At 39.4% G+C, this 15,731-nt stretch overlaps 1 protein-coding gene across 11 annotated transcripts in view; it reads right to left on the reverse strand.

Annotated features, from left to right (window-relative positions):
• The window catches only part of ATE1 (arginyltransferase 1), a 156,456-nt gene that overhangs the window by 131,632 nt on the left and 9,093 nt on the right, over positions 1-15,731 (reverse strand). For 5 of the 11 annotated variants that reach the window (XR_016038806.1, XM_088842385.1, XM_055424500.2 and 2 more), the window contains exons 4-7: positions 14,968-15,071; positions 12,542-12,787; positions 9,393-9,622; positions 7,285-7,413 (exon numbers count right to left, since the gene is read on the reverse strand). Coding sequence is in view for 10 of the 11 variants with exons in the window: in XM_088842385.1 (XP_088698511.1) it covers positions 7,285-7,413; positions 9,393-9,622; positions 12,542-12,787; positions 14,968-15,071 (709 nt within the window). In the remaining variant the exon portion in view is untranslated. Of the gene's footprint in view, positions 1-6,226; positions 6,356-7,284; positions 7,414-9,392; positions 9,623-12,541; positions 12,788-14,967; positions 15,072-15,731 lie in introns of all 11 variants that reach the window. The other 6 variants (XM_088842388.1, XM_088842387.1, XM_055424506.2 and 3 more) reach the window with 3 other exon arrangements.

Here is a 15,731-nt window from a genome sequence, read left to right on the forward strand (position 1 = left end):
ATTCCCTCATAATGAGCCTCAAGTTTAATAATCTACCTAAAAAAGATCAGAACTAAGATCAAGCTCCTGACCAGTGCCCTGTTCATAAAGCAGAAAGGAACTGTCCCTGCTCGCAGCTCCAAAGCATGGACACAAGGGGGCGCAGGAGGGCCATAAGAACAGAGACAGACACACACACACTCACTCACTCTCTCTCAAGCTAAACTGTAGGCCAGCTGATTTACCAGAAGAAAAGTGGGAAAGAGACAGTGAAGAAAAGCCCTGATGGCTCAGCAGGTAAAGAATCCACCTGCAACACAGGAGACACAGGTTCAATCTTTGGGTTGGAAGATCCCCTGGAGAAGGGAAACAGCAGCCCACTCCAGTATTCTTGCCTGAAAAATCCCATGCACAGAGGTATCTGGCGGGCTATAGTCCAAAGGGTTGCAAAGAGTCGGACACGGCTTGAGCAACTAAGCATGGGGTCAGGAAAAAACCTCAAAGACTGGCCTCAAGAACTGAAGCTGCAAAGGCAACTAAATTCAATAAATCAAACTATAGAGCAATTTATGCTCCAGGGCACTGTTGAAAATACAGCAACCAGTCAGCAAATGGTGGAGTCTAAGGCCTAGATGTGAAACAACACACACTTTAACCAAGAGATCAGGGAAAGAGACAAAGAGAACACTACTAAAACCACTGTCGTTGTGGGGTGACTGCGCAATGTCCAAGGCTGAGACTCCAGGGAGAATCCTCAGAGGCTTCTCAAATACAAATGCATATTCTCCCTTCTTCTCTGATTTTAAAACCAAATGCATCAAACGATATGTATGTAATTGCATTGTTGGGACAGTAACATATAGAAAAGTAATATATTTGACAACATCGTAAAGAAGGTGGATGGAAACAAAGGTGAACTACAGTAAGAAAATTAGATGGTAACTCGAATACACAGGAATAGATGAACAGAACCAGAAATGGAAGTTAAGGTTAATTTTAACAGATCATAAATAAATACTTGTTCCTATTTCTCCTCTCAGCTTTATAAAAGACATAAAGTCATATAAGGTAATAACGAAACAACATATATTGAGATCACAACATATATAAACTATAAACAGCACACATAACGGGAGGAGGGGCTGGAGCTCAACAGCAAGAGCATTAATTCCTCACTGGACTCAAGCTGGCATGAATGTGACGTCAAGAGAACGTCTCAAAAATACATAGTGAAAAAAGTAGAGGAATTGAAATCCTACACTAGAAAATATTCGTTTAGTGCAAAAGAGAATAGTAAAGAAATAAAAGAAGACATGAAACACAGAACAAAAGTGAAATGAAGACGTAAATCCAGCTCCATCATTAACATTAAATATGGATTGATTAAACACTTCAGCTAAGTGGAAGAGACTGCTCTCCCTCCAAATTAAAACAAACAAAAAAACAAGACCCAAATACACAGTGACTAAAAGAGACATACTTGAAACTCAAAGACACAAACAGACTGACAATAAAATAGTATAGATATATCATGCAAACAGGAACCACAAGAAGATAGAAAGGCCATATCAATTATCAAACAAAATGGATTTTAAAATAAAAAATCCTACTAGAGATATGACCAGTGCGTTCTCTTGACAAAACTCTATTAGCCTTTGCCCTGCTTCATTCCGTGCTCCATTTGGCCTTGGAGCACGGAATGAAGCAGGGCAAAGGCTAATAGAGTTTTGTCAAGAGAACACACTGGTCATAGCAAACACCCTCTTCCAACAACACAAGAGAAGACTCTACACATGGACATCACCAGATGGTCAACACCGAAATCAGATTGATTATATTCTTTGCAGCCAAAGATGGAGAAGCTGTATACAGTTAGCGAAAACAAGACCAGGAGCTGACTGTGGCTCAGATCACGAACTCCTTATTGCGAAGTTCAGACTTAAATTGAAGAAAGTAGGGAAAACCACTAGACCATTCAGATATGACCTCAATCAAATCCCTTATGATTATACAGTGGAAGTGAGAAATAGATTTAAGGGACTAGATCTGATTGATAGAGTGCCTGATGAACTCTGGACGGAGGTTCGTGACATTGTACAGGAGACAGGGACCAAGACCATCCCCATGGAAAAGAAATGCAAAAGAGCGAAATGGCTGTCTGAGGAGGCCTTACAAATAGCTGTGAAAAGAAGAGAGGCGAAAAGCAAAGGAGAAAAGGAAAGATACAAGCATCTAAATGCAGAGTTCCAAAGAATAGCAAGGAGAGATAAGAAAGCCTTCCTCAGTGATCAATGCAAAGAAATAGAGGAAAACAACAGAATAGGAAAAACAAGAGAGCTCTTCAAGAAAATTAGAGATTCCAAGGGAACATTTCATGCAAAGATGGGCTCGATAAAGGACAGAAATGGTATGGACCTAACAGAAGCAGAAGATATTAAGAAGAGGTGGCAGGAATACACAGAAGAACTGTACAAAAAAGATCTTCACGACCAAGATAGTCACGATAACGTGATCACTGACCTAGAGCCAGACATCTTGGAATGTGAAGTCAAGTGGGCCTTAGAAAGCATCACTACGAACAAAGCTAGTGGAGGTGATGGAATTCCAGTTGAGCTATTTCAAGTCTTGAAAGATGATGCTGTGAAAGTGCTGCACTCAATATGCCAGCAGATTTGGAAAACTCAGCAGTGGCCACAGGACTGGAAGAGGTCAGTCTTCATTCCAATCCCAAAGAAAGGCAATGCCAAAGAATGCTCAAACTACCACACAATTGCACTCATCTCACACGCTAGTAAAGTCATGCTCAAAATTCTCCAAGCCAGGCTTCAGCAGTATATAAACCGTGAACTCCCAGATGTTCAAGCAGGTTTTAGAAAAGGCAGAGGCACCAGAGATCAAATTGCCAACATCCGCTGGATCATGGAGAAAGCAAGAGAGTTTCAGAAAAACATCTATTTCTGCTTTATTGACTATGCCAAAGCCTTTGACTGTGTCGATCACAATAAACTGTGGAACATTCTGAAAGAGATGGGAATCCCAGACCACCTGACCTGCCTCTTGAGAAACCTGTATGCAGGTCAGGAAGCAACAGTTAGAACTGGACATGGAACAACAGACTGGTTCCAAATAGGAAAAGGTGTACGTCAAGGTTGTATATTGTCACCTTGCTTATTTAACTTATATGCAGAGTACATCATGAGGAACGCTGGGCTTGAAGAAGCACAAGCTGGAATCAAGATTGCCGGGAGAAATATCAATAACCTCAGATATGCAGATGACACTACCCTTATGGCAGAAAGTGAAGAGGAACTCAAAAGCCTCTTGATGAAAGTGAAAGAGGAGAGTGAAAAGGTTGGCTTGAAGCTCAACATTCAGAAAACCAAGATCATGGCATCTGGTCCCATCACTTCATGGGAAATAGATGGAAAAACAGTGGAAACAGTGTCAGACTTCGTTTTTTTGGGCTCCAAAATCACTGCAGATGCTGATTGCAGCCATGAAATTAAAAGACGCTTGCTCCTTGGAAGGAAAGTTATGACCAACCTTGATAGTATATTAAAAAGCAGAGACATTACTTTGCCAACCAAGGTCCGTCTAGTCAAGGCAATGGTTTTTCCCGTGGTCATGTATGGATGTGAGAGTTGGACTGTGAAGAAGGCTGATCGCCGAAGAATCGATGCTTTTGAACTGTGGTGTTGGAGAAGACTCTTGAGAGTCCCTTATACTGCAAGGAGATCCAACCAGTCCATTCTAGAGGAGATCAATCCTGGATGTTCATTGGAGGGACTGATGCTAAAGCTGAAACTGCAATACTTTGGCCACCTCATGCGACGAGTTGACTCACTGGAAAAGACTCTGATGCTGGGAAAGGTTGGGGGCGGGAGGAGAAGGGGACGACGGAGAATGAGATGGCTGGATGGCATCACCGACTCGATGGACATGAGTTTGAGTGAACTCCGGGAGTTGGTGATGGACAGGGAGGCCTGGCGTGCTGTGATTCATGGGGTCGCGGAGAGTCGGACACGACTGAGCGACTGAACTGAACTGAACTAGAGATATAGATAATCCACAGAACGGGGGATAGTTTCTAATCTTTTAAAAATATTTTTATTACTTTAAAATATCTATTTTTCTAATATATTTTTTAATGGCAAAAATTTTTTAATGGGCAAAATATGTAAGCATTTACTCAAAGAAAATATACAAACTGCCCCAAAAAGCACATGAAAAAATGCTCAATATCAAAAGCCATTGGTGGTGGTGGTTGAGTCACTAAGTCGTGTCTGACTCTTGCGATTCCACAGACTGTAGCCTACCAGGCTCCTCTGTCCATGGGATTCTCCAGGCAAGAATACTGGTGTGGGATGCCATTTCCTTTGCAAATCAAAACCTCAATGAAAGGACTTCCCTAGTGGTCCAGTGCTTAAGACCCTGTGCTTCCAGCACAGGGGGTTCAGGTTCAGTTCCTAGTTGGGGAACGTGCTGAGGTGCAGCCAAAAAAATAAACACACCCTCAATGAGATACCACTTCACACCAACTCAGATGACCAAGAATTTAAAAAGGGTAGCACTTTGAAAAACAGTATGGCAGTTCCTCAAAAGGTAAACACAGAGTTATTTATTTACTTATTTATATTTATTTGTTCCTATGACCTAGCAATTCCACTTCTAGGTATATACCCAAGAGAAATGAAAATATATGCCTATTAATACATAAAAACCTGTCCATGAACATCCATAGCAAAGCTTTCTATATAAGCCCAAAATGAAAACAACCCAAATGGCCATCAATGGATGAACAGAGAAACAGAATCTGGTATATCCATACAATGAAATATTATTCAGCCACAAAATGGAACGAAGTACTGACACACGCTGCAACACGGATGAAGCCAGCAAACATCATGCTCAGTGAAAGAAGCCAGTCAACAAGAGACCAGTGTGATACAATTTCATTTACCTGAATTGTCCAGATTAAAGAAATCCAGGAACAGGAAGCAGAATATGGTCACCTAGAGCTGGAATGTCTGACGGATAACGAGGAGTGACCACTCTGGGGATGAGGTTTCTTTTTTGGATGATGAAAACCTTCTGGCATTAGTGATAATGGTTGCATGACTCTGAATATACTAAAAACCATTCAGTCATATACTTTAAATGGGTAAATTGTATAGTATATGAATTATACAAGCAAGGTCCATATAGTCAAAGCACAATTTTTCCAGTAGTCATGTACAGATATGAGAGCTGGACCATAAAGAAGGCTGAGTGCTGAGGAACTGATGCTTTTGAACTGTGGTGCTGGAGAAGACGCTTGAGAGTCCCCTGGATAGCAAGGAGATCAAACCAATCAATCCTAAAGGAAATCAACCCTGACTATCCATTGAAAGGACTGAGGCTGAAGCTGAAGCTCCAATAACTGAGCCACCTGATGCAAAGAACCAACTCACTGGAAAAGATCCCAATACTGAGAAAGATTGAGGGCAGGAGGAGAAGGGGATGACAGAGGATGACAAGATTAGATGGCATCGTCACTCAATGGGCATGAGTTTGAGCAAACCCCGGGAGACAATGAAGGACAGGGAAGCTTGGTGTGCTGCAGTCCATGGGGTCGCAGAGAGTCAGACACAATTTAAGCGACTAAACAACAACAAAACTGTTATAAAGAAACACTGCCCTAGAGCCTGCCTGGATGTTAAGTGGCACTCATCTTTTTGGACTTGGCTCAGATGTCACTTCCTTCAGAAAACCCTCCCTCACTCCAGTCTCACACTAAGGTGGCTTTCGTCACTAATCCACCAGCTAACTCGGACGGCACTGGAACTGCTTACCCATCTGTCTCCCCAATGGAATGGACTCCATAGAGGCCTGAAGACCAAAAATGGAGTCGGGGCAGGGGGGAGCAGTCAAGATTTCGTGGGAACACATCAGACATGTTTTGGCCCAACGATCCATACCTGGGAAGCAGGCAGGCACAAGGCCAGAATCTCAAGGATAGTAGGAAAGAGTAATGTGCAGAAAGGAATTAACACCTCCTGAGAATATCAAAGGAAACCTTCTTGCACCTGGCAGAGTCCACATCTATAAATGCTACCACGCACTGCATTTTTGTTTACACAGAAGTTCAGGAATACACTCTGCAAAGACCATCAGCTCCACTTAACAGATAAAATGGCATAAGAAGGTTATACAGTATGCTCCTTCACAGACAACCTCAGCATAGGAAAAAACGTTTAGTGAACGGTACCTCGGTCTTCCCACATTCATCAGGAGGATCCTGGTGTATGGCCATTTGATACTTGACATACAAAGAAAATGACTGGCTGAAGGACGACTTGAACTCTGGGTCCTCAAAGGAGACAGGTACTAACCTCACCTTCAGAGCAAGGAAAATACAAGCAAACGCTATTGAAACATCTCTAACTGATGATATGCTTCTGAAGGTGAGGCTAGAGTAAGATCTCCGCAAATCCACTGCCAAAGCTCAGCACTGGCATTGTTTATAAAATGAGTAAACCTCGGAACAGGCTGACAACCACAGAGCCTGATGCATGAACTCTACCCCGATATTTATGAAAAATTTAAACTCACAATGGCTGGAACAATTTCTTTTCTTTGGTTTAATTTTTCCCTTTATCCATGTAATTCTCCGCATATAGCAGAGTCAATATTGTTGCTCATGGTAACTGACACTAGCTCTGTCACTTCTACTTATATTAAGGGCTTTTTCCCCTTCCAGATTTTTTTGGGTAATTTGATTTATAAATTATAAATCAAGGACTTCATATGAGAACTTCAATTAAAACATGCTACTATCCGTTCTAGTCCTACTCAGTTGTATATGGCCTATATATCAACAAAGAGTAATTTAGCTATTAGGAACTCTCTCTACTCACGACGTCTACATGGAGATAAAGCATGTTAACTGTGCTGGGCAAAGTATGGCTACCCATAAAAACCAGGATTTTTTTTTAAACTTTTTTTTCCCAATAAATATTTTAATTTAGAGATTTGTTTTTCACTGAGTCTTAAGTAAATGCATCGAAACACAGTGATTTTTAAATAGAAATACTTCATTTTATGTGCTGCTTTCCATGTTGAAATTATACATAAAAGGCACTTAACATGGCCTGTGTAAAATCTGCACTTTCAGAATGCCCATTATTCCACAGTCCCATCTCTTTGCAGATATACTGCAAATTGAACAGAAATAAAATGCGCCACAAATAAACCAAGAACTCACACAGTGATATCAAATAGAGGGGAGTTTCATTTGTTCAGAAACATTACACTTGCCCTGCTGACCTGGCTCACAGTTGGTTTATCGGGCGGGTCCCTGTGAACAATCATCTGGTATCGTTTATAGACCTGGTAAGACTCCTGAAATGTAGCTTTGAACTGTGAACTTGGTGGAGATGATCTCACCACCCTCACCTTCAGAAGGAGGTAAAAACAATGTTCATTAATTCATTTATTTATTCCATGGAATATGCATTAACAGTTACTCCCACCCTCAAAGACCAAAAAGTTTCAATGCAAATATTAAAGCAGGAACATGTAACAGCAATATTTTAACTCTAAAGATCAACTGTTAATAAATTGAGAAAAAAATGCTATTTCTCCAAATTATAGACTCATTAACAGAGTCTATATATAACTCATTAAAGGCAGAGGCTCCTGCCCAAATTCTAAGACTAAGCTCTTTGACTGAATTATGTAAGACTGCCTCAGCTATAAAACAACAGATTAGTTCTGGCATTCAAAACACAGACACAAACAAACACTCTTTAACATTAGCTGTACACAACTCACCTCTAGTAAAACAATTCAAAAGACTGAAAATATTAATATATTTTTTGGACACTCATTCATACATCATTAACTCTAAATTTACAACTTTTTAATGTAAGTATAAAAGACAACTTTCAAAAACCGTTCCTAGTCCATAGCATACTTCAAAATGACTCTAAAGATGGGTTCCCTGTATTCAAATCTCAAAGTTATCATTTTAGTCAAGTAAATAAATTAACCTCTCAGTGTCTTAGTTTCCTCATATGTAAAATGAGGATGCATTACAAGTGGTAACTGTACATAGTAACGGATGACATTTCTTTAATCTTATTTACTAACCAGTTAAAATATGTTAGCAAAACAGAATAGTAAAATACAAAATCAAATGTAATGTAATAGAAAGGCCTAACTGGAAACTTCTTGTTTGTGCCATAAGGAGCTGTTCTCATCAAAGAGTGACACCTAGTGGATAACAAAATTCCATCCATTCTGGGTATCATTGAAAAATAAATGTTTCTAACACAAGGAGCTTAACCCAGTGCTTTATGACAACCTACAGGGGTGGGAGGGAGGCTCAAGAGGTTGGGGACACATGTGTACTTGTGGCTGATTCACACTGTCGTATGGCAGAAACCAATACAACACTGTAAAGCAATTATCCTCCAATTAATTAAAACCTACCACTGAAGAAGTGTCGTATTAGGTGAAACCTGCTGCCCTGAATACATTACTAATAAAGCTAAAAGACTCTTCATAAAGTATTTTAAGTGGTAAGTTCCATTCTTTTTACAATTTGGGAAGGAGAAAGTTAATACCAAAACAGAGCAGCCAAGGAATTATAATAATCAAAATTCTCAACACTTATGTCTAAGAATATATACTGTCCTAAGGTTTAAACTGCACCAAATTGTTAACATCAGGTTTTCAGTGATAAGTGATATTCTTAGATGATATTAAGCTATCAATTCAAAGGCTGACCAGTTACTAATCAAGTAGGAGAATATAATGAAGTCATTATGGCAAATGTTACAGAAAAAAATTTTATAAATATACCAAACTAATACTGAAAAACCTAGACTTAACCTAGAATGTAAATCGACTTGGGAAAAATAAGAGGAATACTCTAAAACTATTCATATTATGTCTAAACTGTCTAAATTCAGACATATTTATAACATGTCTAAACTGCTGGCTTGCATAGGTAATACCATTTGTTTCCTTGATCAAGACCAGAATATCAAAATCAATGAAACAGTGATTTACCTACTGTGATCTATTTCTTTCACTACCTAAACCAAAACTGCCTAAAATGAAATGTTAAATAAGTTATTTTAAAATTTTTCACTCTAATGAATAAATTTCAATTAAGGTGTACAAAAAGCCAGAGTGCTTCGAAAAATAACAACACTAAAACTGGAATTTTCACAACTTTAGTAGCCACCTTTTTAAACCTTAAGAAAAAAAGTTTTCCTCAAGAGGCCACTAACTTAGTAAATATTAAGTGCCACTCCATCCCAGTTCACTTTAATTTCCCATTATATAAACAGCAAAACAACTGTATAATCCTCAAGTGAAAAGAAACAAGGTAATCAACAAAGACAAAACAATGCCCTCCAAGGTACCTCTAACTTGTGTGATGCATTCTCTGGTAAAGATTCAAAAATTAAATCTTCAAGCGACTTGGGTTGGTTGGATTTAGTCTTTGGTGGGAGCAAAGATGAGGGCTGACACTGAGTCTGGAAGCCCTCGCGTTCTCCAGCTGGGTTCTGCTGCATGAGTTTTAACCTTTTCCTTTCTTTCCTGATTTCCTTTGCTTTTCGACATGGAGGCTTACTCAAATCTGCCCCTCTGCCTAAAAAGGAATTTTAAAACAGTAGATCAATCACATTTGGCTCCAGAAATATTTTTCAAAAATCTCAAAGGTTCTACAGAATCAGTCCAAAGAGTTCCAATTGTTAAGTTAGCTTTGAGTGGAGGTTTCAGAGGTTTCATGGTGTAGACCTCTTAAGTTAATCTTTAAATTTATCTTAGAAGAACTGCCAGAGAAAGTAAATAGTAACAGAAACTTCTCAGGCAGCTCTTTGAGACCCCATGGACTATAGCCCACCAGGCTCCTCTGTCCATGAGATTATCCTGGCAGGAATACTGGAGTGGGTTGCCATTTCCTTTTCCAGGGTATCTTCCCGACTCAGGGATCAAACTCATGTCTCCTGAATTGGCTGGCAGATTCCAAACCACTGAGCCACCTGGGAAGCCCCTTATTTTAATTAAAAAGGGCAAATATCAAGCTGACAACCCTTTAAAATATAAAAAAAGTTTAATATTAAAAACTACAAAATTGAGTCAATACCCTTTAAACTAGGAAGCTATTTTCAAGGAATCTATTCCAGGAAAATCACAAGAGATAAAGGCTAACAATGAACACAAATGAAAACTTCAAAATAATCAAGATGCCCAGTTATAGAACAACTGCATAATTTTTAAAATAAGCAACAGAATATCAAACAGCCATTTTAAATGCTTTAGAAATTTTAGGGGTTCTGTCATTATTCACTGTTAAAAAATTATATATTATACAATTAAACACTTAGGAAAAAATCTGAAATATACCACCACATTAACAGCCATTTTAACTGTTAAAAATAAAGAACGGATTTCCCTCTTTTTTTTTTGTAGTGTTCTCTTTTCTCCCAATTTTCTAACATTACACATAATTTTTAAACTGTTTAAAACTATTAATAAAGAAAAATGGTTTTATAAAAATTTAGAAACCTGAAACACAGTATTCACAAATCATATAAAAGTCAATTTTATACAGAAGAAAATTAAGACCAAGAGTGTTAAGAGACAGTCAGAGACCAAGACCTGATCAAAAGAAACTAGTTTAATGAGAAAATAGTGATAATGAGACCAAATTACAACTTCACTGACTCAACTAAAAACAAAATGTGCCTTTAAAAAGATGACTTTTAATAAACCAGTAACAAAAAACTAACTCTATAATTAGCCATCACTCTGTTGCCTTAGAAAATTCATTTTCTTTGGCCAGAGAAGTGTGTCATTTCTCAAATTTATACGTCAACCATATCCAAAAAAAAACCAGAAGAAAAAAAAAAAGACTGCCATCATGAGTCAATAATGTTTCAAATGAGGGTAGGCTCCATGGAAATCCATTATAATATTCAGCCTACATTTGCCTCTGAAATTCTCCAAAATGAAGGTTTTTCAAATTATGTAAGCAATTATTATAATAAACAATAAAAACAGTAAACAAACTGACCCTAAAGAGTAAGAGTTGAAAGAAATTATCTAAATTGCTCAAAACATTTTATTGGACCATTCTTACTAGGACAAAATCTCAGACCAGCAATTTAAATGCCGTGAAACCTTAAAAAAAAAAAAACTATCAATAAAAATGCAGAGTTTACAGTGTTTTAACACATATGCTGCTGCTGCTGCTAAGTCACTTCAGTTGTGTCTGACTCTGTGTGACCCCATAGACAGCAGCCCACCAGGCTCCCCCGTCCCTGGGATTCTCCAGGCAAGAACACTGGAGTGGGTTGCCATTTCCTTCTCCAATGTGTGAAAGTGAAAAGTGAAAGTGAAGTCACTCAGTCATGCCTGACTCGTAGCGACCCCATGGACTGCAGCCTACCAGGCTCCTCCATCCATGGGATTTTCTAGGCAAGAGTACTGGAGTGGCTTGCCATTGCCTTCTCCGTTTAACACAAATAACTTATAATTTAAACAAAAAACTAAAATAATATTAAAAAATCTCTCCCTTGGATTATTTTGTACAAGAACGAACTCAAGAACTGAAGTATAGTAACCATGCAAATTGACGTTTAATGAAATTTTTTGAAAAGAGTCATATATACACGCACACATATGTATAATAAGCCCATTTAATGTTGGATGAATTTTCCAAGCCTAATTATTCTATAAGTGGTAATACAAAAAGAAATCTCACCTTATTAAAGATGAAATTCAATATCAAAATGTGGAGTAATTTTTCTTGGCTGCACAGCTTGCACAATCTCAGTTCCCTAACCAGGGACTGGACCCAGGCCACAGCAGTGAAAGCCTAGAATCCTAACCACTAGGTCACCAGGGAACTCCCTGGAAATTTTTTGTTAATTTGGAAAATTTTTAACTAAAATTAGTTATGATTACATAAAGAAATCTAGTGGGCTTCCCTGATGGCTCAGGTGATAAAGAATCTGCCTGCAGGGAGACCCACATTCAATCCCTAGGTCAGGAAGATTCTGTAGAGAAGGAAATGGCAACCCCCTCTAGTATTCTTGCCTGGAGAATCCTATGAACAGAGGCTACAGTCCACGGGGTCACAAAGGGTCGGGCACAACTGAGCAACTAACACACACAAAGAAATCTAATGGCATACTGAAGAATTTCACAGTGTCTACATTTCAGACATAGTATCTACTGTGTCTCAGTTAACACTAAAAATAAAAATGTTTAACACCCTACCTTCTCACAGACAAAAGTTTGATTCTCAAACCTCGAGGGCCTTAAGGTAGTAAAAAGAAATGGAACTGTGTTAGGGGATGATAAGGCTATTTAGTTCAGGTTTTTTATAAACAATTTGTTCATCTAAATTCAGGTAATAATAAGGTGTACAAAACAGGGATCCATGTTACAGATTTCATAAGTGTTTCACTTTCTTAGCTCATGAGAGGGCTCAGGGATTATGATGTCTCAAGCACAAAGACAATCTTGACTTTAATAGGGCCTGATGACAAACTTCCACTACCTGGTTGAGGAGCTGCATGCACTTTAACTGAACACGATGGTTCACCAGAGCCCAACTTCTCTTCCATATCTTGTGAATGGGTTATTTCATTAGATTCTTCCCTCTCTGCTTTCCTCTTCTCTTCACTCTCTAAGCTCTTTCTGAGGTCATCGTTGAGTGTTTTAAGGTCACAGTGAATATCCAATTTATTTATTAACCCAAAGTCACTGGAAACGGCATCCTCCACGGTGGGCTCCATGGGCTCATCTACAAATCAAAGAGAAAACACAGTCCATCACCCAGGCCATCTGACACAACCAAGAGACATATATAGAAAACATGCCCTCTTCTATCCAATGTCGCAGAGACTACTGAATGTCCACCAAGTCCATTCTCCCATCTTGCGGAGTCAGGGCTGTGGTGAAGACAGTGGGGCCCTGGAAAGGGAACACGCCAGTCCCTTCACGAGTTGTAACCGAGCTCCCACAGTGGGACAGAACCAAACTGACATGTTCAATTGTGCCTCACTTGCTTTAAAGGAAATCTGTGACCCTGAACTTCCACCCTTTCCCCTCCCCACTGGCTAGATTAGTAAAAACCAGAGTGACCTCAGAAACCACATGAAGAGAGACCCAGAATGGTGGGGGGGGGTGGGCGGCGGGGGGAGAAAGTGGGGCGGTGGGCTGCAGGCCAACCTGGAAAACCCGCCCTGGACTGTGATGCAAGGACAAAAACAGACTTCTATCAATTTTTAGTCATTGCATTTTGGTGTCTCGTTACAGTTATTTAGTTTTATCCTAATGAATACAGCATTCCTATGAATTAAGTTGCAGACATAAATAATTCAAAAGCCTACAACAAGCCAAATAAAAAACCAAATGTAAAAACTACATAAAAAGACAAGTAATCCTCAATTTACAAATGGACAGTATCCTCAAAACATATCTGAATATTAATCTTTGAAACTCAGAACGTGATTCCTACCGACAATATCAAGCAGAGCTACACCAAAATTCTGATGTTTTCAGTATGACCTGGAGTCTCCTGGCCTCTTTGTCGACCCCAGCTCTGCCAAGTTTGCTCCAAGCTGTCCTGAATCCTGCTCTGTAAAGGGCAGTGCATGAGGGCAAAGAATGTACCTGTTTTGCTGGCCACTGTATCTCCAGTGCTTAAAAGAAGGACTGGGACATTGTAAGCATTCAAAACACACTTGGGGGATGAATTAACAAGCTAACACTGAGGTGGGAGGCTCCCAAGGTAGGCCATTTCTTATGGCAGAAATGAGAAAGAGCTACAAGAAAGGTCAGCATTCCCAATTCTTATGGTCATGTGTTAGGGAGTGCCTATGGGAAAATGCTAAAATAAAAAAGAAAGAACAGCAAAACACTGAAAAAACTGAAAAAGCAAAGAAACCCAAGTTAATTAAATGTTACTAGGAAATTTGAGGAAATATACCCCAAATCAAAATTCGTAAGAAAAATAAAATAAAGCTTCAGGCAATGTAAGAATTCTTATCAGGGCTTCCCTGATAGCTAAGTTGGTAAAGAATCCGCCTATAATGCAGGAGACCCTGGTTTGATTCCTGGGTTGGGAAGATCCTATGGAGAAGGGATAGGCTACCTACTCCAGTATTCTTGGGCTTCCCTTGTGACTCAGCTGGGAAAGAATTCACCTCCAATGCAGGAGACCTGGGTTCAATCCCTGGGTTGGGAAGATTCCCTGGAGAAGGGAAAGGCTACCCACTCCAGTATTCTGGCCTGGAGAATGCCATCAAACATGGAAAATCTGAGCTTTACTCTGCATTATAAATAATTATGTAATCTTATGTAAAGTTGTATATAAGCATTTATTTCTCCAGAGACAGTGCTGTCCTTGCTGTTTAGTCGCCTCAGTCATGTCTGACTCTGTGCTACCCTATGGAATGTAGCATGCCAGGCTCCTCTGTCCATGGGATTCTCCAGGCAAGAATACTGGAGTGATTGTCATGCCCTCCTCCAAGGGATCTTTCCAACCCAGAGATCAAACCTGGGTCTCCTGCACTGCAGGCAGATTATTTACTGCTGAGCCACCAGGGAAGCCCAGAGACAGTATCACTTTCTATTTACTTCATAGGATCAAAGGATTACATCATTAGGATCAAAGAAAATGAAGAATTCTCAAAGAATCAGGAAAACGAAAATTTCAATAAATTCCAGGAAATGACATCTTTAAAATGGTCCTGCCTTCCTCCCAAGCTAGACTCTCCCTGGCATATATCCCCCATATCCCTGATTGGGGGCCAGTGGTAACTGTAACGGCAGAGTTAAGAGTAGCCATCACCATCACAGTAACTAGTTCCTGACTGTAGTGGGATCTCCTTCCCCTACCTAAGAAATGAGTGAAAGTGAGAACCTTGGAAAGAAACATCTATTTAAAATAAATAGTTGTTAGCCACCATCTCGTCTTACCCTCACAATTTCCTTTTGAAATTTCCCCTTTAGCCAGAAATTTCAACATTTTTTTCAAAACCTTCTTGTGAGATTTTGATGGCTGAAACTGTAAAGGTCGGCACCTAGGAAAGCAAAATAAGTATTTAAAAAGTGAACTGAAACTGTGAAGAAATAAAATTAGTTCTAGATAATAGCACAATGAAGAAAAGCTCATGACTGGGATTTCTGGGTAAAGATAGGGCTTAAAGGAGTCTCTAATCCCATCCCAAACTCACTAAAATACAATTAAGGGATTATTAAAAATAAAAAAAGCAAAAGACATAAACCGTTAGGAAAAAATATAATGGGAGAACCGCTGGAAGCTAGAAAGCAGACGTACAAGTGCTAACTGATTTAGCAGACCAGAGAAACTGAATCCTAAGCCAACAACGGGAAAAGACAAAAAGATACCCAATTTTCTCCACATTACCCCTAAAAGTCTTAGGGATTGGCGATACCTGATACCGCAGGAGATAAGACTGAAAGTAGGTGTAGAACTAGGAAGATCCCTTGAAAGTCTGTTTTGAAAGAAGTTATTATCTCATACTCTCCCCTGCTCAGCACAGATGATTCTCTAAACCCAGCAGAAAACTGCAAACTTTTCAGAAAGGGTTAAAAAATAAGGTCTCTTCTGTAAGGAATACAGGCACAGCAGAAAGCAGTAAGTTCACAGCCAACAGTAAGATTAAATGAAAGCCTTCATGCTAAGCACTGAGACCTCTGTCACCCACATCCCCAACCCA

The sequence above is a fragment of the Moschus berezovskii genome, chromosome 12 (assembly GCF_049115385.1).
Source record: "Moschus berezovskii isolate FMDL1 chromosome 12, NW_MosBer_1.0, whole genome shotgun sequence".
Lineage (NCBI taxonomy): Eukaryota > Metazoa > Chordata > Mammalia > Artiodactyla > Moschidae > Moschus > Moschus berezovskii.